Below are 27,828 nucleotides of genomic sequence, written 5' to 3' on the forward strand. Positions count from 1 at the left end.
TACGTACCCCCTTAGCTTTGAGAAATGTGATAACTAAAATAACCAACAGAGGTGATCATATATAAAGAAAAGAAAGAAAAGCACATACTACACAAGAAACATCCCTAAGTCCTCCCTAACCTAGTAGTGCAAGTTAATGGTATATTTCTGGCAATGTCACCTTTCACTTGATTTATAAAAATTTTACAAGACAGATTTAAAGCAAAGATAGACGTCAGATTTAAAGTAAAGATAGGCCTCTGATTTTCATTTATTTTTTAACCCTAGCAGATTTTTTAAAAGAGGCTGTATTAAATGACAATACATTTTGAGTCAGGGAGAAAAAAAAATTAAAAGCCCAAAACTTCTTTCAGTTTATTCAAAATAAAAATACACATAGAATTATGAAAATATAGGTTTACTATTTCCACCATGTAAGTTGATGCTGCTGTTTGAAAGGCTTGCAAATTGTTTTTCCAAGTTTTTAAAGCTCATCTCGATCCCTCAATAAAGTATACCTATATTCACTGGGTGCTAGTTTCTGGAAGGAGCTCTCAGGTGGACTGCTTGCTACATCTTGGACTTCCTATAAGGGAAAGAATAAAACATTTTTACATCAGTATATTTTATAGTTATAATATTTTAAGAATATTAGATGAATGGTAATTGCCCTTTAATTATTTGCTTAATAATCAATAAAATAGAGCTATTATGTACCAAAGACAAGAGTTAAGTTTGAAATCTTGCTTTCCCCATTTCAGATGCCCTTAACTCAGATTCTCCAAGGCAAGGCTGCCACAGAGCCATTAACCATGAACCTGATGACAGTTCTGAGGTGTGGTGGAGAAACAAAATACCTGACACCTGGATGCTTTCCTAGAATATTCTGTAGAGGCAGCATAACCCTAAGTTAGCCAGAACCCTTCCCTCTTACAAATGACTGCTAAGATTATTAAAGACACCTACTCTGAAGATAGAGACCTGGATGCCAGCAATTATCAAAACTCAGTTGACGTAAGGAAGAAAAACACTTCAATACTGCAAGAAGTTAATTTCTGTAGTATTTTACTTGTACACCAACAGTACATAAAAATATACAGTGGAAATATAAGAGTGACTTCCAATAATTTTAGAAAAAAGACAGTGTAGCCTATCTCTACACCATGAGCTCCTCAAGAACAAACATGATTATCATTGTTTTAATATTTCCTGTAGTTTACATAGGCACATAGTACATTATATATATATATATATATATATATATATATATATATATATATAAAGCACATTCCCATTATAATCGGAAGCAGTGTGTCCACAAACTTCCCTTATTAGTCATGTTCCCCTTCCCCAATATATTTTTTATTTTTTTGCTGAGATGTTTTGTTTAAGCTGAAGCTATATTACTATGAAACGAACATGTATTTGGTGCCAACTATGTATTAGTATGCAAAGATGAATAAATACAACGAGTTCAGTGTCTAATGGAGAAGCTGAAACAAATCAGGATAATATAATAATAGCAAGCTACATCTTTTCGTAATCTGATAAAATACTAAGCAGGCCTACTTTGGGTTACTGCCAACAAAGTTTTCCTGCATCTGTAGTTGCTTAATTATCAAAGAAAATCTGACCTCAGATTTCAAGGAAAAAGCATGTCATCAGATTCCTAAAAGGAACTCTTAACGCTGAACTTAATTTGACTCTTAAAGAAAAATTCACTTAGTTTTTATTTTTCTTTTACATGCGGTTCTTTGGACAAAATAGTGGATTGAAGTTCTGGGCATAGGCAATAAGGGTTTTGGTATATATCATCTTCCCTCTCAGTATAATGGTAATAGACATGATATAAATCAATAATGCATCAAAAGGCAAATTTAGGAATATTTAAGTGGAACTTATACAGAAGTTTAGAAGGTTACTTGTAACAGAAGAAAATTCTCAGGTTAAAAAATATATATCTATATATCAAGCAAATATAAAGTTGTGTTGATAGTTGTCAAGCATTCTAAATCTCAAATGGAAAAGCTGCATAAAACTAAGTTTTGAGCATTATGAATACTGTAGTGATGAGGGCTCTTAGGATATCAAATCATTATTTTCTTTATAGTGTGGTCAATCTCTCAGCCACAGAGGAAGGCTTGAACAATTAATGGAATCCACTGATTTCTTCACTAATTACCTGCTTCTAATCCCTACCTCCTACTTCTGTATGAAGCCAACTGTATTTAACCCCTTCATAGCCATTTTCCACAAAGGACTTACTCAGACAACCTTCATTTATATGATCAAGAAACTATAATATTCTTGCAACTTCTCTGAAGGTTTAAAATTTTTAAAGGAAAATAATTTGTATATTATCTAGAGTTTGTTCAGAATTTCTTTACAAAGACATTTGGGGCAGAAACTCAAGCCTATGCAAGAGCTTCAGAGTCTCCTCAAGACTAACTGAAAAAGAAAAAGAGTTCCCACTGAAAAACAAGAGTCCTACCTGTCCTGGGGCTGTATCAGTTGGGTCAGGACCATGATGGAATTCTCTGTGTAGTTTTCCAGAATGTAAGTCAAATACAAACTGCTTGAGTTTTCCAGGAATTCTAAAACCAAAGTAAAATAAAAATTTAGCTTAAACTATTTAAATGGCCTTATATCTATTTTACCAACTTCACAACATTAAAAACAATTTTTGAAAAAACTTACCTACAATCCCACCATCCTACCGTAACTATTAACAGGCTAGGTACATGTCAAACATTTTGACACAATTGTAATCATGGTATGTAGATACTCAATTTTGTGTTCTAATGCTTGCATTTGTTTTATAGACATTTTTCTATGCTTATTGTAACAGATGCATCAGAGTCTATCAAGATGCTGTCCTAAGACTTACTCCCTTACTGTTGGGCATTAATATATTTTCCTTAATATATATAACTGCAGAACTTTATGTTCTGCAAAATTACACTAAAAATAATAGGGGCTCAAGGGAAAAATAGTGTTAGGGACTAACCACTTAAAACTATGTAGCTTTGTAACCAGAGTACTACTAAGAGCCTAGAGCAAAAATGTTAGCACCCTTCAGCCTCCTCCAGCATTTGAGCCCTGTGTCAGCCAGGTGACCCTACGTAACCTTAACCTGGAGCTTAGTCCTCTTTTGAGATGTATGTAGGTCCTTGAGGGCATTCACTGCCAGCACAACCAGTTTTATTAAAATAATCTAAACCAGGGTGTAGCTTTGCATATTTTTCTTAAACAGAGGAGGAAATTTCTTCACAACTTTTTCAACCACACAGGCGGCTTCACAGTGTTCACAGCTTAACACTGTGAAAAGCAAAGCACTTCTCAAAGCCATGAAAGTGGCTTTTTTTTTTTTTTTAATGTCTTCGTATACCACTAAGGCATTGTCTTTTATGGTGAAAAAGCTTTCTTTGGTGGCTTCATACTATTCTGAGGAATATAAAACATGAACCAACACAACTCACTATACACTTGACATCATTCCCATAATTCCCAATCATTGTAATGAGCAAATCTGCAGTACAGAAACATGCACTGTAGCAAAACAGACCAATATAAAGCTAAGCAGATTTATATAGCAGCCGTTTTTTCTTCATAATTATTTCCTTGAGTTGTATCTGGTAAAGTAGGAGTAATAAGTTAAAGAATAAGAACTTTAAACAAAGTGTGGGCAAATTATAGGCACAAAACATCAATATTTACTGCTACTTGCCTACCTGTTTGTTCTCTGAAGTCTTGCCAGCACATTTGTCTTTGTTTATTAAAATTTGTTTCACTAATTTGATAAGTAAAAGACAACAGCATTTTAATTTCCATTTCTTCAGAAATTAAGCATTTTTTCCATTGTTTTAATTTATATTTCTGCTCATATGAATTGTCTGTCCTCTACCGAGATCAATTAAAATTCATTATATTTTTAAATAGAAACACTTTGTTTTTCATATCCATTACAAGAATTAAAATGCAGGTCCACAAACACTTTAATTCCTTCAATAGAACTGACTTTTTAAATCACTGCTTTTTTGGTAGCATACCTGGCTTGTGTTAATATTACCAGTTTCTTTTTCTTTTTATCCTCTCCTGAGGTCCTGCAAGTGCTGTTTCTTCTCTTCAATAACTCCCACTGAGATGTAACGCCAATAACTTCATTGTACACCCATTTTGGCTCCCCACTAGCTCCAGTGCAACAGAGGCCAGCAGGTGCCAAATGCACAGTTTACAAATACAAATGACTGTCAGGTAGCTGTATTGACAGAATGCCTCTGAAAGGTTCTCTGGTACAGAAGAAATTGCATATGCACTAGAGATAAACATTGAGAGGATGTCAATTTAAATTTAATCTGACATCATCTACTGTCACCCATAGCAAAGTGCTAAAATATATCCATTCAATTCAAAGAACTGCAAAGAATCTATAATGTTTAAGATAAAGCCCCTGCTAATTTGTTATTTTACAACGTTCAAAGATGATCACAACCAATACAGTGTGAATTGCTTCTGCTAGTCGAGCAATAATTTATAATTAGATCTTAAGTGTAACAAATTCATAGAGTACACTCAAAACAGATTTTTCCCCAGCTTGAGTTTTTTCCCCTTGTCAACATATGAGAGAATTGTGAGCAAAAAGCAAAGATGAGAGATAGGATGAATCGGAATTGATGTGGTAGAAAACAGATTACAAAAGAACTCTTACCTAGCTTGTGGCTAGAAATTATCCATCATTATTAGGTAACAATCAGTGAATCAACAATATATTGTCAAGAAAACAGACAACATGGTTATCTGCTAAAAAAGGAGAATAAATGGACCCTTGCCGTAATAAATTCAATTATATTTTCACACTTTAAGGTATACTTTTTCTAATCAGAACACCTAAGTGTTTCTCTCCCATCCTCCACTTACTTTTTTGTTTACAGTATTTATTTTTAGGTGATGCAAAATGTATACAGTGAAATGCACAAAACATGTTAAGTGTATCATTTAAACGAGCTTTGACAAATGCATACAAGGTAAGAAGTATTTTTATTATTTTTAAAAATTTACATAGAGTAGAATTCATTTTGGGGGCTTAAGTTGTATGAGTTTTAACATAGGCTTATGGCATCTTGTTACCACCTCCACAAATAGGATACAGAACCAACACCCTTTTTTTTTTAAACTCGTATCTTCCTCTTCCCCTTAACTCCTGCTGATCTGTTCTCTGTTCCCATAATTTGCCTTTTCCAGAATGTCATGGACATGGAATCATACAGCATATCATCACGAGACTGGCTTCTTTTACTTAGCATACTACATTTGAGATTTATCCATTTTGCTGCATGCATAAAAATGTTTGTTCTTTTATTTATTGAATAGAATTCCACTGAGTGGATATACCACAACTAGTTTATCCATTCACCCACTGAAGGACTTTGGGTTCTTTTTAGGTTTTGGTGATTGTGAACAATGCTACCACAAACATTTGTGCACAGGTTTTTGTGTGAACGTAAGTTTATTTCTATAGGAAAAATACTGGATTACATGGGTGGTGTATGTTTGACTTTTAAAGAAACTGACAAATTGTCTTCCAGACTGGCTGTATCATTTTGCAGTCCCACCAGCAATGTATGGGAGTTCCATTTGCTCCATATCCTCATGAACACCTGGTATTATCAGTATTTTAATTTAGCCATTCTGAAATATATAATGGGATCTCATTCTGGTTTTAATTTGCATTTCTATAATGAATAATAATGGAGCATTTTTTCATGTGCTTATTTGTCATTCATATATCTTCTTTATATTCTAACAGTATATTTTGTGGAACAAAAGTTCTTAACACCATGAAGGCCAGTTTATCAATTGTTTTCTTTTATGGACGGTGCTCTATCTAAGAACTCTTTGTCTAACACCAGGTCATGAAGAGTTTCTCCTACATTTACTTGTAAGAGTTTTACCTTTCAATTTTGGTCTGTGATCAGTTCTGACTTAATTTCTTTTTTGGTATGAACATGTTCAGGTGGTCCAGCACCATTTATTGAAAAGATTATCCTTCTCCACTGAATTGTCTTTGCACCTTTAAAAAAAATCAGTTACTATATTTGTGTGTCTATTTCTAGATTCTCTTTTCTGTCCCACAGCTCTATGTACCTACTTTTTCACTGATATTACACTGCCCTGATAATTTTAGCTTACAGTATATCTTAAAATTGGGTGGTATGAGTCTTCCAACTTTTTCAATAGTGCTTTTGTTATTCCAGTTTTACCTTGCCATATAAATTTTAGAATCAGCTTGTCTGTATCTACAATAAATCTAGCTGAGATTTTGATTGAGACTGCATTAAATCTCTAGGTCAGTTTGGGGAGAATTGGTATCTTAACAGTACTGAGTCTTCCAATCCATGCACACAGTATGTTTCTTCATTTCTTTTCGTCATCTTTGATTTCTTTCATCAGCATTTTGTAGTTTTCAGCATATAGATCCTGTACATATTGTGTTAGACTTATACCTAAATAGTCCTTTAAAAATTTTTTCCTTTGGAGCTATTATAAATGGTACTTCAAAAGTTTAATGGTTTCCAACTGTTCTCTGTTAGTATATAGAGATAAAAGTGATTTTTAAAAAGTTGACCTTGTATTCTGCTAAAAGCACTTATCAGTTCTAGGAGCTGTTTTGTGAATTCATTGGGAGTTTTTACATACACAATCATGTCATCTACAAAGAAAGATAGTTTCTTTCCAGTCTGAACACCTTTTATTTATTTTCTTGTCTTACTGTGCTTGCTAGGACTTCCACTATGACATTAAATAGAACTAGTGGGAGTGGGCATATTTATCAAAAACAAGAAAATACTTAGGAAGAAATTTAGCCAAGGAGGTAAAATATCTGTACACTGAAAACTATAAAACACTGATGAAAAATGACATAAATAAATGGAAAGATACCCTGTGTTGATGAACTGGAAGAATTAATATTGTTAAAATGTCCATACTACCTAAAGCAATCTAGAGATTCAACACAATCCCTATCAAATCCCAATGGTATTTTTCACAGAAATAGAAAAAACAATCCTGAAATTCATATGTAACCACAAAAGACCCTGAATAGCCAAATCAATCTTGAGCAAGAACAACAAAGATGGAAACATCACACTACCTGATTTCAACATATACTACAAAGCTGTAGTAATCAAGACAATATGGTACTGTTATAAAGACATATAGATGAATGGAACAGAATAGAGAGCCCAGAAGTAAATCCAGACATTCATAGTCAACTGATCTTCCACAAAGGTACCAAGAATACACAATGAGGAAAGGCTAGTTTTAATTTATTTATTTTATTTGGCTGTGTTGGGTCTTCGTTGCTGCGCACAGGCTTTACTCTGGTTGTGGCGAGTGGGGGCTACTCTTTGTTGAGTTGCGCAGGCTTCTCATTGCGGTGGCTTCTCTTGTTGTGGAGCATAGGCTCTAGGCGCACAGGCTTCAGTAGTTGTGGCTTATGGGCTCTAGAGCACAGACTCCGTAGTTGTGGTACACGGGCTTAGTTGCTCCAAGGCATGTGGGATCTTCCTGGACCAGGGCTTGAACACGTGTGCCCTGCTTGGCAGGTGGATTCTTTTTTTTTTTTTTTTGCGGTACACGGGCCTCTCACTGCTGTGGCCTCTCCCGTTGCGGAGCACAGGCTCCGGACGCACGGGCCCAGCTGCTCTGTGGCACGTGGGATCCTCCCAGACCGGGGCACAAACCCGTGTCCCCTGCATCGGCAGGTGGACTCTCAACCGCTGCGCCACCAGGGAAGCCCGGCAGGTGGATTCTTAACCACTGTGCCATCAGGGAAGCCCAAGAAAGAGTAGTTTTTTAAATAAATGGTGCTGGGAATCACATGAAGAGGAATAAAACTGGACCCCTACCCAATTTTATTTTGTATATCTCTCTCACACCATATACAAAATCAATTCAAAATGGATTAAGGACTTAAATGTGAGACCTGAAACTGTAAAGCTCCTAGAAGAAAACATAGGCATAAAGTTTCTTGACATCAGTCTGGGCAATGACTTTATGGATATGACCCCAAAAAGCACAGGCAATAAAAGCAAAGACAGGGCTTCCCTGGTGGCACAGTGGTTGAGAGTCCGCCTGCCAATGCAGGGGACACGGGTTCGTGCCCCGGTCCCGGAAGATCCCACATGCCACGGAGCAGCTGGGCCCGTAAGCCATGGCCGCTGAGCCTGCGCGTCCAGAGCCTGTGCTCCGCAATGGGAAAGGCCACAACAGTGAGAGGCCCACGTACCGCCAAAAAAAAAAAAAAAAAAAGCAAAGATAGACAATGCAATTGTATCAAGCAAAAAAGCTTCTGCACAGCAAAGGAAACAACAGAGTGAACAGACAACCTACAGAATGAGAGAAAATATATGCAAATCATATACATGGTAAGGGTTTAATATCCAAAAACAGAAGGAACTAACACAACTCAATAGCAAGAAAACAAAAGCCTAATTTAAAAATGGGCAGAGGACATGAATAGACATTTCTCAAAAGACAATATATGAAGGGCTAATGGGTACATGAAAAGGTATTCAACATCACTAGGCATCAGGGAAATGCAAATCAAAAACCACAATGATTTGCAAAATGCACAATGATTTTACAAAATTCACACCTGTTAGAATGGTTATTATCAAAAAGACAAAAGATAATAAGTGTTGGCAAGAATATGGAGAAGAGAGAGCCCTTGTATGCTGTTCATGGTAATGTAAACTGGTAAGGCCATTATGGCAAACAGTATGGAGGTTCCTCAAAAAATTAAAAATATAACTACCATATGACCCAACAATCCCACTTCTGTGTGTATACCCAAAGGAAATGAAATCAGTATCTTGAGATATCTGCACTCTCATGTTCATTTCAGCATTATTCACAATATCCAAGAGAGAAATAACCTAGTGACCATCAATCAATGAATGGATAAGGAAAATATGGGTAAGGTTTATATACACACACACAATGCAATGTTATTCAGCTTTAACAAAGAAGGAAATCCTGTCATTTTCGACAACGTGGATGAACCTGAATGACATTATGCTAAGTGAAATATGAAAAAACAGAACTCACAGAAGCAGAGGACAGACTGGTGGGCACCAAGGACTGAGTGGGTGGGAGACATGGGAAAGTGTTGGTCAAAGGATACAAAGTTTCAGTTATGCAAGATGAGTAAGTTCTGGAGATCTAATGTACAGCATGGTGACTATAGTACTAATATTGTATATTAGTATTGTATATTTGAAATTTGCTAAGAGAATACACCTTAATTGTTCTCACCAGAAAAAGAAAAAAAAACATAACTATGGGAGGTAATAGGTTAATGAGCTTGACTGTGGTAATTATTTCACAATGTATACATATATCAAAATATACCTTAAATATATTCAATTTTGTCAGTTATACCTCAATAAAGCTGGAAAAAAAAGAGAGGACATATAATTTGGAGTGGAGAGGGAACCAATCTATGTGTTGAGCCAATCAGATCCTAGAGGATGTGAACTAAGAGATATAAGGAACACAGATGATTTGATTAGAGTTACAAAGTCAAAGAGTTATAAAATATAGAGTTCACGCTAAGTCCTGTCATGATAAATCAGAACCACATCCGTGGGGCTTCCCTGGTTGGTGCAGTGGTTAGGAATCCGCCTGCCAATGCAGGGGAAATGGGTTCGAGCCCTGGTTCAGGAAGATCCCACATGCTGCAGAGCAACTAGGCCCATGCGCCACAACTACTGAGCCTGCGCTCTAGAGCCCGCACGCCTAGAGCTAGTGCTCCAAGACGAGAGAGGCCACCGCGATGAGAGGCCCGCTCACTGCAACTAAAAAGAAAGCCCACGCACAGCAACGAAGACCCAATGCAGCCAAAAATTAATTAATTAATTAATTAAAAAAAAAAAAGAACCACATCCATGCAGAAGTTACAGCACAGCAGCAGAAGAAGCTGCTATCCAGAGAGAAGGATGGAGCACTTGTGTGAAGATGGAAAAATATTGTATACCTATGCTGTCAAATACAGGAACCACTACCCACATGTGGCCATTGAGCACCTGAAATGGATTTAGAGTGCCCGAGAAACTGACTTTTAATTTATATCATTTTAATTAATGTAAACTTAAGTATTCATATAGGGCTAGTAACTATCATATTAGCACAGCACTATGATCATTATTACAAAGGGTGAAAGACAAGAAGCACAATCAGTAAAAGACAATGAAAGCACCAAAAAAAGGGGGGGAAAACAAGGGAAAATCATGATGGTGTCACAGAACTCAAAGTGTTCCACACACCCAAAACTACAAGAATGTTCATGAAGATGAATCAGGTAAAGTCCCATTACTAGCAGTGTTATTTATTTTTTCATGGGAAAAACCTGGATTTCAAACAACAGGGGTTATTTAGACAAATCATGAAACAATCCATTCAAAGGCAAGCTATCTGATCATTAGAAATAACAGAAAAATATTAATGACATGGAAGATGTTTATAATGTGTGGATAAAAAGAAAATTCATAAAATAGCATAGCTCTAATTTTATAACATATATATGTATAGAGCTCTTGTGGATTTATGGGTGATTTTTAATTTATTCTTTGGCATTTTATCAATTTTAAGAATTATCCACAAAGAAGATAAAATTTTTATAATCAGAAATAAGGAACAAATGATATACTTAACACACACATACAAAGAGAGTAGACATCCTTGCCTGGTTCCTGATCTTAAGGGGAAGGTATTCAGTCTTTCACCATTAAATATGGTATTAGCAGTAGGTTCTTTGTAAATGTCCTTTATCAGATTGAGGAAGTTTCCATATATTCCTAGTTTGTTAAGCATTTTTGTCATGATGGATATTGAATTTTGTCAAATGCTTCTTGCATATGTTGATATAATCAGTATATGCTGAATTACTCTCATTGATCTTTGAAGGTTGAATGAGCCTTGCACACTTGGGATAAAGCCCACTTGGTTGTGATATATTATTCTTCTTTCATACATTGCTGGATTCAATTTCCTAATATTGTTTTCTACTTTTTGACTCAACTTATACAATGTAGTTGGAACTCATTCAGTGTATTACAGTGTAAAATCACTGTATCTTGCCATTTAAGTTACTTAACGTCTTTGACGTCTTCAGCTTTCTGATATGTAAAATGAGAACAACTGCTTTAATTAACTGTATTGTTTTTATAGTCTAACAGACTTGGATTTGAATCCAAATATATTATTGCCTATAATAATCATAGCTAGCCTTCTAATAGCACTGGCCATGTATCAGACACTGTTCTAAGAGCTATAGATATATACATTCATTTAATGCTCACAACAACCCTATTAAGTAGATGCTATTATTATTCCTATTTTACCGATGAAGAAACAGAGGCATAGAGGTGGTAAGAAATTGCCCAGGGTGATATAACTAATAGGTAACAGATTGGGATTTAAGTCTAAGCAGTCTGGATCTAGAGTCTTGTGCATCTAACCACTATGCTATATCACCTCTATGGTGACTCCATTTCAGTAAAGTTTATAAATCTCTCAGAGCTTAACTTCTTTATTGTAAAAGTGGAAATAATACCTATCTTCTAAGCTTGTTATAGATTAACTGAAAACACATACAAATGTATAAAGTAAGGCTGGTACAGTGCCTGGCTCTGTCAGTGTTTGATGTCCATTTTGCTGGCAGGACCAAATAAGGTAAAATATACTGGAATGATTTGTAAAATAAAAAGTACTTATAAATATACTACGTATCAATATCAGTTGTACGATAAGTACGTTATATGAAAATAAAAATGGTGTTTAGGGACCTGGACCACTGTGTATATTGCCCAGTGGTTGACAGGAGAGACAAATTCAGAGAATCAAAAGTATACAGATGAATAGGAGAGGTGGGGAATAGGGCAGATGGGTAGTTGATAAATATTAGGATATATTCCAGATATATACATTCAAAGTAGTCAAACTCTTAATCTTGTAATAAGCAGATGAAACTAAAAGCAAAGCACTGGATGAACATCTACTAATGCCGTTACAACGCAGTTATTATAGCAAGAGATAATAACTAAATAAGGTTTGCCTTTTAGAAAGATTTCTCATGAATTGGTTTGCAGGGCACAAGTTGAGACACAGATGTAGAGAACAAACGTATGGACACCAAGGGGGGAAAGCGGCGGGGGTGGTGGTGGTGGTGTGATGAATTGGGCAATTGGGATTGACATGTATACACTGATGTGTATAAAATTGATGACTAATAAGAACCTGCTGTATAAAAAATAAATAAAATTTAAAATTTAAAAAAAATAATAAAAAAAAGATTTCTCGGCACCATTTTTTTTTTTTCAATCAAGAAAAGCCGGGGCTTTCCAGGTGGCGCAGTGGTTGAGAGTCCGCCTGCCGATGCAGGGGACACGGGTTCGTGCCCCGGTCCGGGAAGATCCCACATGCCGCAGAGCGGCTGGGCCCGTGAGCCATGGCCGCTGAGCCTGCGCGTCCGGAGCCTGCGCTCCGCAACGGGGGAGGCCACAACAGTGAGAGGCCTGTGTAACGCAAAAAAAAAAAAAAAAAAAAAAAAAGAAAAGCCTAATTTGGGTAAAAAAAAGAACCCCCTAGACAATGAAGAACAAAACCAGATTCTCAGGGTTAAAGGGGAACTTAATGGTGACCTGATTTTAAACATTTCTCTTACCTGTCCCTCCAAGTTCTTTACCATTTCATTCAGTTCCTGGTTGGTTCCCTCTAAGTTCAACCAGACAGGCTAGTTCATCGTGTCAGACAAGCAAATTGCTGAATTAGGGAGATACCCCACCCCTGTAGTTTCAGTGTCGTCTCAGCTCCTCACCACAACCACCCTCACCTGAGTACTTCAAGGAATTACGATCATAATTCTCAGTGATTTAGTGATTTGGAAGAAATGACCTAGAGCCCAGAGTTGGGGAACTCATTAGCATTAGAGTAGCCTGTTAATTTTCCTAGGAGTGACCTGAAGTCTGTCCTGCTGCTTTTTCCCATCACTGGGGCTCCAGTGGCAGCTTACATAAGAACCCTTAAGCAAAGGAACAGATAGTAGGGTATTTGCAGGCCACAGTTTTTTAGAAGGTAAGATTCTCTAGAAAGCCCTTCCACAGTCTTATACCAGACCCCATCATTTATTCTCTTCTCTCCGGACTGGAGAACATTTCCTAGACCTACCCTTATGTGCTCTTGGGCTTCAAAACTTCCCCCCATTCCCATCTCCATATAAAAGTTTTTCCTTTACGTTTGGCAAGAAACCAATCTGGTCAAACTATAGAAAAAAAACTAAGGATTTAGAGATCTGTGACTTAGTTTCCGGTACTAGCAATATTGTCTCTTCAAACATCTTTCACATTCACACTTACACTGCTTTTATATATACTGAAAATGTAACTGCTTTGGTATCAAGTGTTATGAGCTTGGGATTTGGGGGTTCAGTATACTCTGACATGACTCCTAGCCCTGCCACTAATTAGTTGTGTGGCCTTGCTGGTTACCTTACCTCCCTAACCCTCATTTTCTCTGCAAGAAGGAAGAGATGAATACAACACTGGTTAGCACCTCGCCCTGCCCCCACTATGCTGCAGTGCCTGCCTCTAGCTTGGGAGGAAACTGCAGCATAAATCTGCATTGTCTGTCATTACCACAACCATACGTCCCCCACTTAAACCCGGAAATGCCGTGCTACTAAGCAAAAGTAATAGTAATTACACTAATTTATGGAAACTGTTGATCATTTAAGCCTTAATTACCATGCAGAACAATAACAATTACACAAGCCATTAAATGTGTCTGATTCACTTTGCTGCATGTTTTGATTTTTAACACTTATCTATTCACATAGGCTCAGTTTGTAGCTCACACAGCATGTGCCTCCTTACAATTAAAAAAATATTAGAGGAAATAGTGCCTAGGAGGGGAAATCAGGCACCTAAGGGAGAAATTAAAGAAGTAATTTGTTTCAGAGCTTCAAATACAGTCACTTCTCTTATCTCCGTCCCTGCTCACAGGACTAACCACTTTCAGGATGGGAGAGGATAATTTCCCATTTCCGTATTTCTTTGGGGAATCTTATTGACTCAGTGTCTTTTGGCACCAGGGCACAAGCACAATGCTGCCAGCTGATAAATTAGCTTTTCTTGGTCAAGTGCCCATCTCTTGGTCCAGTGAACTATGGTTGGAGGATAGGGGGACTGGGTCATGTGATAAAGAATATGACCATTTATCTTAGTTTGGATACTCTTAAGAAACAGACACCAAGATGGGATTGTTAGTGCTAGAGTGTTTTAAACCCGACTTCAGAACTGGAGGAAAAAACTTAAGTTAGCCAAGACGGAATTCGTCACGTTTCCCTTCATGTGTAACAACATTCCTAGGAATAAAAGCCAAAGTTGGGCATAGTTTGGTTGCTGATTGGTAAACCTAACCTGAGTCAACATCCTATTGACTTCCGCTAATTTGAGACTTCATAATTAGGGCTGTAAATTTCCAGTGAAAGGAAGAAGTAAATAATCAACCCAAGAGTTATCCACTACCAAAGGTAGGGAAATGGCCTGATAAGACTTCATGCAAATGACCCATGAATAGGGCAACATTTTAATGCCAAGCACAGTCACTGCCTGGACGCTCTTGCAGCGAGCTCAACCACTAGAACAGCTGCCCCCTCTCCTAAAAAGTTTGTTCTTTTATCTTGAGCTTGCAGCCTCTGGAGGCAAGCCAATGAAGTAAGAGGAAAAGGACGTGCAATCAGCTAAGACATTTCTTTCTGTCTAGCACAACAGTCAACGCTCACACAGTTGCTAAGCGGACTGTATGAGTTCCAATTTTTATCCAAATAAATGCTGGATTGTTAGGGAGATCTGGATCTTTATGGTGGATTTCTGGGAACAACTACTTTTTAAATCCTTTTTAAATCCAGCACAGTCCTGCCCTCTCAAGTATCCCCCAGCTCCTCACTCAGCAAATGATCTTGCGTCCTTAGCCATAGTTAAAAACAAGAATCAGACAGGATCCTCAGCAGTCTTCTGCTGCTGTCACTAACACCATAATCCCCAAAAAACCCAAAGAAATGCTGCACCCTTCCTTCTCTTTCTCACTAGGAAGGGTAGGTTATTTCCTCTCCTTTGCCCCTCATTCCCTCTGTGCTCCTTACGGCTTTGGTTTATCAGTGAGCCCCTCTTTTCCCTATCTCTTCAATAAATCCATTTGAGTCTGTCCCACAAGCATTTAATCATGTTTAGTTTCTTGTTACCCTAAGGGGGGTGGGGGGAAGAAAAGCTAAAACTTTACTTCACCCTATGTCTCTCTGGAGCTATCTCCCTATTTTTCTTTCCCTTTAGAGGCTAGCTTCTTGCAAGAATCTTCATGTCAAATCTTCATTTCCTTACCAAACACTCTTCAATTCATTGCAATACAGCCTTTTGAGGGTCAGATCTAACAGATGCTCCATCCTTACCTTCTGGTTGAGCATTCCTTCCTGCAACAAGTGCTCCTCCCGCAATTACCATATTACTCTTCTCTGTTTTTTCTTTCACTTCTTTGATTCCTCCTCCTCTTCAGTCTTCTGCACATGTTCCTTCTATCATCTCCTTAAATGTTGGTATTCATCAGGGTTCCATTTTCAACCCTGTTCTAGGTCATCTCATCTGTTTCAGTAACTTCAACTACATCCCCATGTGTTCAAGACCCAGCCCTTATCTCTCTGTTGAATCCCAGAGCCATGTAAACTCTGTTCTGGACACTCTTCTTCTTTGTAGCCCACAAGCACCTCAAATTCAATATGCCAAGAAAGGGAACTCGTCGTCTTTACCACAAGGCTGCTTCTCCACTAAGTTCCCAGCTCAGTTAGTGGCATCACAGCCCAGTTAGTTGTCCAAGTCAGAGTCCTGGCCATCAGGGCTAGCCTGGCCCCTCGCCTACTTTCTGAAATACCAAGTCCTCCTATTCCACCTAAAAAAAAGTCGCAAGAGTCCTGCTTCTCTCTAGCTTTACTTAGTGCTACTGCCAGAGTTTTGGAAATTCATTCATTTAAGTATCTATCATCAACTCTTGCCTGGATTACTGAACAGCCTCCTAGATCCTATTTTGACTCCCTCTAATCTATTCTCCAGTTTGCATTCAGAGTGATCTTTAAAAAAACAATCCCCTGATTAAAATCCTTCATTGGCTCTTCATAGTTTTCAGGATCAAACTTCCTTAACACAGCATGTAGGGGCTTTCATGAACAAGCTCCTATTTACTTCTCTTGACCTCATCCCTCAGCGATACCCCTGCTGTCCACTCATATTCAGCCAAGAGACTCTGTACTTGTTTCTGCCAACATCACCTTTCTCCAAGCCCTGTCTCCTTCTCACTTCCATGAACAACTTCTAGAGAACTTTAGGTCCTACCTTAGGCATTAACATCTCCAGAAATCTTGAATCAGGTGCCCCTTCTACTGAACTCTGTCAGAGCACTTATCACATTATAAAACAACTGCCTGTTATCCAGCTTGTCTCCTTTTTCTACCTGGTTGTGAGTTCTTTGAGGGCAGGGATACAGTCTTAGTAAACTTTAAACCCTTGGTTTTTATATGACTTGGTTTATGTTATACAACTGTCGTATAGAAGACCCGAATAAATTTTCAATGAGTTAATATGCTAAGTGGTATTCTTTTGAGTACAGGTAAAATAAAAACAGTATCTGTAAGTACTTTAAGGTTCATAACACAGCCATCATCTCTCATTAATTTCTGTAACAATCCCATTAGGGAGGCTGTACCACCAACCATATTTTAAGTGTAAAGAAACAAGAACAGAGAAGTTAAGTGACTTGACCGAGGTAGGACTCAAATGTAGGCCTCCTCTATATGAGGACTGAGAATCTTCTATCAAACAACCACATCTCTATTAAAATATTTAGAAATGAGTGAGGTAATTCATCCTGCAATAGGACTTCAAATCACCCTCTAACTGTGAAGTTTAATCTTTGGACATTAAAAAAGGGGGTTATTTAAATGAATTTTAAAAAGAAAAGGTCTAGTTTGAATTAATACCTGTATTGCTTAAATTTTTCATATATGAAGAAACATTTCCATTTTTAATCACTGTATTTAACATCTCAGAAGGCTGATAAAAATTTAATATCTGTGGTAGTTACAAGGTTTATATGTTAATACTATGGAAAGGTGAGAATAGAGTCAGAAAGCATATCTGTTCTTGGAAAGGTTTCTAGCTGTATGCCCTTATAAATGCCTTGTCATAGCCATCTTCTGGGTCTTCAATACCACTAATGTTCTTGGTAGACACAGTCACAAATGAGCAGCAATATTACCCATTTCCTTTAACCTACCTAGGATTAACCTACTTTCCTTGATGTGCTGACAAAGACCAAACTCAATTCTAAACGAATTTCTCATAGGTCAAAAATTTTCTTTCAGAGATTAATTCCCAAGCATTTAGGATCATCTAATGCTGGCATTTCTATAGGGATATATCATAATTCTCAGAGTCAATTAACATTTTCTTTTCTTTTTTTTTTTTTTACCACATTGCTCAGCTTGCAGGATCTTAGTTCCCCGACCAGTGAAAGCGCCAAGTCCTAACCGCTGGACCATCAGGGAACTCCCCACAGTCAATTATACTATACTCTGGAGTGAAAAAAAAAACCTCTTCCTTCTGAATAACAAAGTATTTCAACATAGCATTATGTAAAATATTCAGACAATTAATTTAAGTTCATTTTTGAGACATATATCAGTAATTTAAAAAAACCAAAATGAATACTTACAATACATCCCTGAAGTCTCCAAACACATACATATGCCTAAAGCTGTCAATAGCTATTACAGGGCAATCTGCTGGAGTTTTCTGTATATGCAGAAGAGGATGTCTAAATTTGTCACAGTCAGCATGTAAAAAGTTTATTGTACCTTTAAAAGAAATAGAATTTGGAGAGGTAGATTAGAATATGCTTTTGAGGGTCAAAAGAGGAAGAGGACATGCAATCAGCTAAGACATTTCTGTCTAGCATAACAGTCAGCGCTCACACAGAGTATTCTCGTAAGTTTGCAAGTTCATAAAAAGTGACATACTAAAAAAACCCAACATGCTCTAGAGTAATGTAGACCACAAAAACTAAAACCTAAATATTATACTTTAAAAAGGTAGGATCTTAATTCTTAGGGCAGAGAGTATAATTTCCTTAAAAATTATAGGAACTCAACCCAAATTCAAATGCTATAGTGAATTTTTAAATTTTCTTTAAGTGGGTAATCATTTGCTCTGCAGATTACCCAGGTCTTGGGAACAAGTTCCAGAAACTGATATATGATCTGTTCTCATGGGAGCATCTTCATTTCATCAAGGATGCCCCTCCAGTCCCTATTGGTTGATTTTTAATCCAATTCAACCCCAAAAATATTTACAGTGACTAATATGGGCATGGCTCTATACAAAGCCTTCAGTTTATTTTGTTTGACTTTCTTCTCTAACTACAGAGGGAAAGCTGGTGATACCTCAAATTCATTTTTGATGCTTTGGAGAAGTCTGCAGAGAACTACTCAACTTTCTTTCACTTGGAAATATAGTAAATGTTAATCTGACTGTATAAGTTCTCTCAGCAGTATTTCTGGGACTATTAGAAAAGGACCAGAGAAGTATCAAGGTGCTGCAAGAAAGTGCCTAAAACTTACACTGTCCACCCATGACCCCACTTTTCATGCTGTTTGATTTTAGAGAGCTAAAAGAGTCAGGGTTTTTTTTGTTTTTTGTTTTTTTTAAAAAGCTATTGCTTCATATTATCTCTACTAATGCCTCCCATCCCCATGTTTTCATGTAAATTCAGGAGTTGAGCAGAGTTAAAATAATTTGTTATGTTTTTAACCCAAATATGTTTATGTGAGTATTAATGTAATGGAAAAGGGAGAAGGTAAAAAAATAGAGAAAGGAAGGATATAAACAAACACCTTAATCTGTCTACCTTTTTCACTTATTAATTGTCGGGCTACTTCATTCTGGAATATTTCTAAACTCTCTGTATCTTCTTTCATGTGGAAGAGTATGAGAAAAGGCAGTCCTTCTTCTGTCAATTCCTGTATAGAGAAGTATTCAGTGAGAATTATCAGGCCTCTCCATTCAGCTCTAGCTATTTTCTAGGTAGGAACAATTTTAAACCCAGCCCACATAACATGCAACAGCTGCAACATCCCAGGAAAGAGATCCAATGGTGTAAATAAATGCCTTAATGCAAAAGGAACGCATGCCCTCCACCTGAAGTATCCAAGCACTCAGAGGACTCACATGTCCTACTGTACTGTAGATGCTGGCCTGCCTTAAAGTAACCACTGGGCTGACCTGTTAGCTAGTATTGGATGAAGCCATGACATTTAAAACGTGAGTTGACCAAAGGAGGAACCATGCTGATTCTTTTTCAAGATGTTGATTTTACGAGGGGATAAACAGTCTTCGCAGATAACACTGAAAAACTGAGTGTACCAGCAATAAATAAATCTAACTGATTTGCAAACTTATGCTTATTCTAAGGTTTATTGCAAAAACCACTCCACTTACATGAGACCTACCAAAAGCTGAAAAGTGTGATTCAGAACAAAAGACAAAAACCCCATAACATAGCCAGTTTTCAACCAATACACAATTTATCAACATTATTAACAAATACTTGCCACTATATATGTGTATGTTTATATATCTTGTATGTATACATACACAAAAACATCTTGAAATTTTTGTTACTTAAAAAAAATTTATTATTGTTATTGGAGAATACAAGAGAAATGTGATAAGTAGACAGCATATTTTGATCATTTATTCTCTCTGACAAATGCTAAGTTCTGACTCATAAAAAAAGTCCAGAAAGGGCCTCATAATAAAATCATTTCCATTAACAATTCTTTTGCCTATCTCTCTATAATTTAGGAACTGCCTCAGCAGAAAGCACACATGTCCTTACCCTAAAAAAACTGAAACTGGAACCTATTTTATAGGATAAGAGTTTTTTTCTGGTTCCTGTCTCCATGTTTAAGCCTGTTCCACTCATACACAGGATAAATGATTAAGCTTTTCATCAAGTTCACCTTTTTTTGTTAATTGAGATATATAGTCGGCCTTCCATATCCACAGGATCCACGACTGGTTGAATCCATAGATGTGGAACCCACAAATACTGGAGGGCCAACTGTAAGGGACTTGAGCATCCGAGGATTTTGATATCCGTGGGGGCCTGGGAATCAATTCCCAGTAGAAAGCAAGAGATGACTGTAATTCAAATACCATAAAATGCAGCATTTTAAAGTGTACAATTTGGTGGGTTTTATTATATTCACAAGGTTGCAAGCATCAACACTATCTAATTCCAGAACATTTCATCACTCCTAAAAGAAATCCACAGTCATTAGCAGTCACTTCCCATCTCTCCTCCCCCCAGCTCCTGGCATCACAATGATGTTTTAGCAAACTGATTTAGAATTTCTTCTTCCTCACTTTTTATCTCTTGTGCTCACATTTTTTCTTTCCCAACATATTAATTGCAACTACTCCTCCATGGTTCTGTCTTTGGACTTCTCTCTGCTCTAGCCTGGCAACTTCAACTAGGTCAACAATCTCAGTCACCAACTCAAATTGGTCCCTTATTTATATCTCCAAGTCCAGTTCCAGTACCTTCAATGCTCAACATAAATGCACTGTCCCCTCCTCTTAATTCCCTATTTCCATTAGTACTTCTCTTTCTCTTTTATCCCTTTTGTTTCAGGACTGAAATGCCTCTTTTAGAGAGCCATTCCTGATTCTATCCCATTTCTGCCAAAGGTAGAACTGAGTTCTCTCCTCTAAACTCTCAGAACATTTTCTCAGTGCCCATCATGTGGCATGGGGCATGTCTTCATATTGTCTGTACTTGTGAACTACTGGATTGAAAACCCCTTAAAGACAGAGAATCTTATTTCACTTCTCCTTTGCTCACAGATTTTTGTACACAATATATAATCAACCTATGACTGAATAAATGAAGACACAAATGTTGCTGAATAAATACTAATTGGGAAAGAAGACAGCAGTTACCTTTTGGAAAATTTAAGAACTAAGAAGTTAAAAGTAGAAACAAATATATTACTTTGTTAGTAATAAACAAAAGTACTAATTTTGTAAGTAAACAAAAAATTTTTTGTTTAAACAAAAAACACAAATATGGATTAGATAACAGCTGTTAAGAAGCAAGTAATAAACAGATTAATAGTTCGAAACTATGTGAATTAGTTTGCTAAACTAATTTATCAGTACGTACGTTAACATAGTAGCTGGTAGTTTATGCTGCTAGAGCTTCCAAGTGTACCCATGTCCACATCCATACCAACATATTCTTTACCCAGCAGGTATTAAAGGATTCAGGAGAGGGATAGCAAGACAACCAGATTCAGAGGTTAACAAATCTTTCCCTATAGTTTAAAGGATTTATGGGTAGTTGGTTACAACATGTAATAAATCTAAAGAATTATTAAATGTGCCAACTACCGTAGGGCGGGAGGCAGGGCTGGGGGAGGACGGACAGAACCCTGTTTAATTGTTTAAGATTTTCCAGCTCCATAACTTTAAATTCTGTTTTGAAAGTACCCCTGTAAGAACTGTCAAAGCAGGTGAATAATCGTGACAGGTTACTAGATCTTTCTGAGCCTCTAAGGACTAAATGATACAATAAAAATGTAAGTTAATTCAGCTAAACATACCTGAAGCCCTGAGAACTGAGAAAAGTAGAAGGGATGTTCATTTGATAAAAACTAAGACAATAAGCAAGCAAGCAAGCTTTAATGGAACACAACCATACTTATTTATGTACTATCTAGGGCGCTTTTGTGCCACAACTGCCAAGTTGAGTAGTTGCAACAGAGACTATATGAACTGCAAAGCCTGAAATATTTACTATCTGACTTCTTACAGAATTGCCAACCTCTGACTTGGTGGGGATTATATGGGTGTGTTTTTACTCTGTGATAATTTCTTGAGTTGTGCATTCAATACCTGAGCTATGCACTTATAATTCTTTGAAGTATGCGTATAGAAAGGTTTTTTTTAACTTTTTTAAAATGTTTTTTAAAAATTACATTCTTAGACTGAGGGTTTTGAAAATGAAGGAGTAAAATGAAATGAAAGATATGTTTCAAATACAGTAAAGAACAGAGAGATGCACCTCACAGACACAGCTCTTTGTTCTTGCTCCTCCAACTTCTTAGGTTTTTGTGTTTTGGTTTTGTGGGAGTTGTTCAGAGTTTGGGATGGGCTTTATTTCAGGCGCATGGGATGACTGAGGACAGTTACATGATAACTGATAATTGCCTTCATTATTTATGATGGAAAGAGAACACAGTTTCATTCTTTTAGGATAGACAGGAATCAGAAAAACCTTTTTATACCAAAGGATTATTCACTGTATGTAATTAATTGTAACTAAAATCTGCAGAGCATTGCTTCTAAAGCAATCCCCTTAAACAAGGATCTTCAACCAAGAGTGGGATCAGAATCACCTGAGAGGCACTTTCAAACTCATTTTCAAGGCTGTCATGAACCACTGCTATTGCAGGAAATACAACAGTGGGGTTCTGGTATAGCAGAGGTGGAGAACCATTGGCCTGTATTATGGAAATAGCTATATGTACTTATGTTCACTGCATGATTTTTGTAACTGATAAATTCTGTGGTAAAATAGTAAGATGGGTGGAGGAAGCTTGCTCTTTCGGAAATCTTAATTAAAAATAACAACACACATTAGAAAGTCCGTACCTCTCCATTTTCAAATGTTATTTCTCGGACAAGAGGAACACATTTATCTTGAATCCAATTGTAAGTCCCATCAAAATTTGTCATAGATCCCAAGTACACCATATCTGGAGCAGAATGCTGTTATAAAAACAAAGAAAAAAAATTAAACAAATCTAACCTGTGCTAGCAAAAATGCATTCTTAAAGCCATCTACAAGCCCAGAAAATCTACACAGGATACAAAAGAAACAAAAAACATGGAACTTCTAAGAAAGAGGGCTAGCTATAGATGGTAATAAGCTGATAACTCTGTGATTATCGGGGACCTGATTATCCAACCTGTGATGTGTAAGCCTTCTGCTTTCCCTTAGATTGCGTCAATTAAATGTTTACCAGTATCTTCATCAATAGCAGGCAGACATTGTGAAAAGAATTATCCTAATGATTTAATTTAGCTATCTCTCCCTTCAAAAATGTTAGAAGAAAATTTGGAGACTTCCAGTGAAAAAGCCTTGAAAAATACATGATACTATATAAATCTAAGGTATGGTTTATCTCTAAAATTAATTAACTGCAGTATCTGTTTCCATATTCACTCAAAATCGTATCTATGAAGTGCCTAAAATGATGGTAAATAGCTAACGTTACCTAAGCCAACTTACTGTGACCAAGCACTGTTTTACCACTGTAAACACCTTGTAGGTGTTGACTCAATTAATCCTTGAAACATCCCCATAAAGCAGGTACCACTATTTTCATGGATGTTTTTACTGATGAACAAACTAAAGCACAGAGAAGCTAATAAACTTTCCCAGAGTTATACACCTAGGAAGGTAGCAGATTCTTTTTTTTATTTTATTGAAGTATAATTGATTTACAATGTTGTGTTAATTTTTTCTATAGAGCAAAGTGACTCAGTTATACATATATATGTATAAGAATATATATATATATTCTTTTTCATATTCTTTTCCATTATGAATATTGAATATAGTTCCCTGTGCTATACAGTAAGACCTTGTTTATCCATCCTATATACAGTAATAGTTTGCCTCTGCTAATCCAAAACTCCCATTCCTTCCCTCCCCTACCCACTCTCCCCCTTGGCAACCACAAGTCTGTTCTCTATGTCTGTGAGTCTGTTCGTAGATATGTTGATTTGTACTGTATTTTAGATTCCACATATAAGTGATATGGTATTTGTCCTTCTCTTTCTGACTTAACTTCCCTTAGTATGATAATCTCTAGGTCCATCCATGTTGCTACAAATGCCATTATTTTATTCTTTTTATGGCTGAGTAATATTCCATTGTATATATGTACCACATCTTTATCCATTCATCTGTCGATGGATATTTAGGTTGTTCCCATATCTTGGCTATTGTAAATAGTGCTGCTATGAACATAGGGGTGTGTGTATCTTCTTGAATTATGGTTTTGTCTGGGTATATGCCCAGGAGTGGGAGTGCTGGATCATACAGCAACTCTATATTTTGTTTTTTAAGGAACCTCCATATTGTTTTCCATAGTGGCTGCACCAATTTACATTCCCACCAACAGTGTAGGAGGGTTCTCTTTTCTCCACACCCTCTCCAGCATTTGTTACTTATAGACTTTTTAACGATGGCTATTCTGACCAGCGTGAGGTGGTAAGGAAGGCAGCAGATTTGACATTAAAACAGTCTCATTCCAGAGCCTGTGCTCTTAACAAGAAAACTACACTGAGAGACACATAGATTCTGATAATCCAGAGATGGTCACACTATGTAAGCTATTATTAAAGAAATACAATTGCAGAGAATACAGGCAAATACCTATATGAATTCAAAATAGGAAATGAGCTTTCTAAGCAAAAAATTCATTCATATGACTACAGAAAAGTTAAAAACTTCAGTGTGTCAAAACACCACAAAAAAAACCCATTAAAATGAAAACTATGAATTAAAAAAAATCCATAGATTTCTATTTGTGTGTGTGTGAAAATTGCAATGACAGACAGTTACATCAATTTGGGGTGACAATACTATGATTTCGGTCTTTTTTGTGGCTACCATCACCTGGGCCTAAACAGCTACTTCTAAGTTTAGACACACCTAACTTCTTAGCCAAGGGTTAAAAACAACTTAGCACTCCTTAGTATCTGGCAAGTACCAGGTGAACTTATACCCCAAGAGATTTGGGAGCGTGGCTAGTCTCACTCAAGTTGGAGTGATGATCACAGACCACTGAAGCCTTTTTTAAAATTTGAGTCCCAGGCCAAAGGCAAAACAGAGAGGTGAAAAAGGCCTGGGGATCAGGGGATCTCTAGTCCCAGCTCTGCCACTAAATGCCTGAGTGACTTTAGGCTTGTGTCCTCATCTTTACTTTGAAAGGTTTGGATTAGCACAAAATGATGCCTTAAGGTTCCTTCCTATATTAAAACTTTATGGTTCTGTGAACATTAACAATGTACAAAACTACAGATTATACTATATATGTATTTAAATTATATTAAAAATTATACACTAAGAAATGGCAACTTACCCCTGGTGGTTTGTAGATTATGTTGTCTCCACTGTATCTTTCTGGTTTTGAAACAGCTCTAATGGAAAGAGAGAAGCAGTAATAATATTTTTTAAGAAAACTAATAGCAGCAATATAACTGAATGAAGAAGAATTCCCTAGCTGTTTTGCAACATATGAACTATAACAACTTGAAATATATACTTGTCCATCCTCTTTTCTACTTATAAGATTATGCAATACCGGGCTTCCCTGGTGGCGCAATGGTTAAGAATCCACTGGCCAATGCAGGAGACACGGGTTCGAGCCCTGGTCCAGGAAGATCCCACATGCCACGGAGCAACTAAGCCTGTACGCCACAACTACTGAGCCTGCACTCTAGAGCCCGCGAGCCACAACTACTGAGCCCACGCGCCACAACTACTGAAGCCCGCACGCCTAGAGCCTGTGCTCCACAAAAGAAGCCACCGCAATGAGAAGCCACCGCAATGAGAAGCCACCGCAATGAGAAGCCTGCATGCCACAACGAAGAGTAGCCCCCACTCACCGCAACTACAGAAAGTCCACACACTACAACGAAGACCCAACACAGCCATAAATAAATAAATAAATAAACAAACAAACAAATAAATAAATAAGATTATGCAATACCAACAAAAGCATACATTTAAAGGAAAAATTTAATACGAGGCAGATTTTTTTAAAGGGAAATTTTAGTTAGCTGTTTTTGTGACTCAGTATTTTATCTGTGGATTGGCAGTTTTGGCACTAAATAGCTGTTTTTGACCCCAGATTGTTTCTAGTAACTGAGGATCAAGGTCATTGATGTAGTCACATAAACCAGTCACACAAACATATTATCTGCTTGTTAAGTCAGACTCAACCATGAATTCTCTTTTTTATTTTTAAAACCAAAACTTCTAAAAAAAATAGATGAAATGAAATAACCTACACATCATTAGAATATAGTTCCATAAATAACTAATTTTTTGTTTATTTGTTTACTATTTCCCATGCCTGGTACAGGCACATAATAGGTGAATAAATATTGGGTGAGTGAATTCTACAACAAATTCTAAGTCAAAATGGGTAACTTTTTCTCTCTCTAAATTATATTTGGATTAATTGAACCCTGATTTATCTCCAGGTTCTGACTGCAGTAGTCAGGAGACAGGGGCAAGCAGTACTAAGCTAGATTGATGACACTGGAACAGAAAGGAAGAACATGCTCCATTCATTCATTCACTATTTACTATGTGCTTCCTCTGTACCAGCTATGTTCTTGGCACTTGGTACACAGGAGTGAACAAAACTGACAACATCCTCTCATGGAGCTTCCATTTTTGTGGGGAAAAACAAACAACTAGATATTTTTATCTTGGGTGGTTAAAAACAAACAAAAAGTGCTATGAAGAAAAATAAGTGGATAAAGAATGACAAGTTGGATGATGATAGTGCTATTTTATATACAGCTATCAGGAAAGATCTTTCTGATGAGATGATATCTGGACAAAGCACTCTGGATAGAGACAGTAAGGGCAAAGGCTCTGCTGCAGAAGCGTGCTTGCAGTGTTTGAGGAATAGCAAGGGGCCTGCATGGCTGGAAACAGTATTACAAAAAGCATGGGGGAGAAGTTCTTTCGTTATTTACTCTCTACAACGATCTTCAAAAAACACTGATAATGTTTACAATAAAACACACATAGAAAACCTATAGAAGCATTTAAAACAAGGAAAGAGGTCACAAAATGAAGAGGACATACTATGCCAGAAATCTGGGCTCTACTCAAGACAGGTACCACAATAGAGTCTACCAGCTATAGGCCAAAGAAAAGAGAAAAATAATATTGTATAACATCAAAGCATGGGGGAAGATAACCTCCAATGAGAAGAAAGAGTCAAAGACAGAACCATAAGAATGATTCCATTTTGAAAGAGAAAGAAAAAAAAAAAACAAGATAAAGCCAGAGAAGTCAGAAAGGTAAGGATCAAACCAGGGAGTTCAACATAAAATGTAGACACAGCAGAAGAAGGACAGGGTAGTTGAGGGTCACATCCTTCAGAGAAATTGAAGAGGATTAAGATTGAAAAAAGGCCACTGGATTTGTTAATTAAGAAGTCACTTCGTGACTGTGTAGAGAGAAGTTCCTTTAGGGTAATGGAGGTAAAAGTTAGCTTCCAGGAGGTTAAGGTATTTTAACTGGTTAAAGTATGAGAAATTCAAGGTAGCCAAGCAAAACTAATCTCTGAAAAGAAATTGAGAATGAAAAGAAAGAGATGAGATTATAGCTCAAGAGATAGAAGGGACAGATCAGGAAAGAGAATCATGTTTTTTTGGAAAAGGAAAGGAGTTCATGAAAAGCGTCAGGTTGAAAACATGAGAAAGCAAGGACAACTGATGGATCAAAGCCCCAGAGGATTTTGAAGGGACAATTACAAGGAAACAAGTAAAGAGGTTAGCCGGGGAAAGGAGCATTGTTCCTCTGAGACAGGGAAGGCAGAAGAAAAGGTGGTGGAGAGCCAGAGATGAGTAAAGATGATGAAGCTCATGG

At 37.0% G+C, this 27,828-nt stretch overlaps 1 protein-coding gene across 2 annotated transcripts in view; it reads right to left on the bottom strand.

Annotated features, from left to right (window-relative positions):
• Positions 1-329: 329 nt before the first annotated feature.
• The window catches only part of ERP44 (endoplasmic reticulum protein 44), an 87,927-nt gene continuing 60,428 nt past the window's right edge, over positions 330-27,828 (bottom strand). For both annotated transcript variants that reach the window (XM_079705718.1, XM_079705719.1), the window contains 6 exons: positions 25,298-25,355; positions 22,797-22,913; positions 18,988-19,099; positions 17,797-17,938; positions 2,471-2,573; positions 330-565 (listed from right to left, as the gene is read on the bottom strand). In XM_079705718.1, the coding sequence (XP_079561844.1) occupies positions 464-565; positions 2,471-2,573; positions 17,797-17,938; positions 18,988-19,099; positions 22,797-22,913; positions 25,298-25,355 (634 nt within the window). In that variant the 3' untranslated portion in view covers positions 330-463. The remainder of the gene's footprint in view (positions 566-2,470; positions 2,574-17,796; positions 17,939-18,987; positions 19,100-22,796; positions 22,914-25,297; positions 25,356-27,828) is intronic.

This window comes from Hyperoodon ampullatus (assembly GCF_949752795.1).
Source record: "Hyperoodon ampullatus genome assembly, chromosome: 6".
NCBI classification, from domain to species: Eukaryota; Metazoa; Chordata; class Mammalia; order Artiodactyla; family Ziphiidae; genus Hyperoodon; species Hyperoodon ampullatus.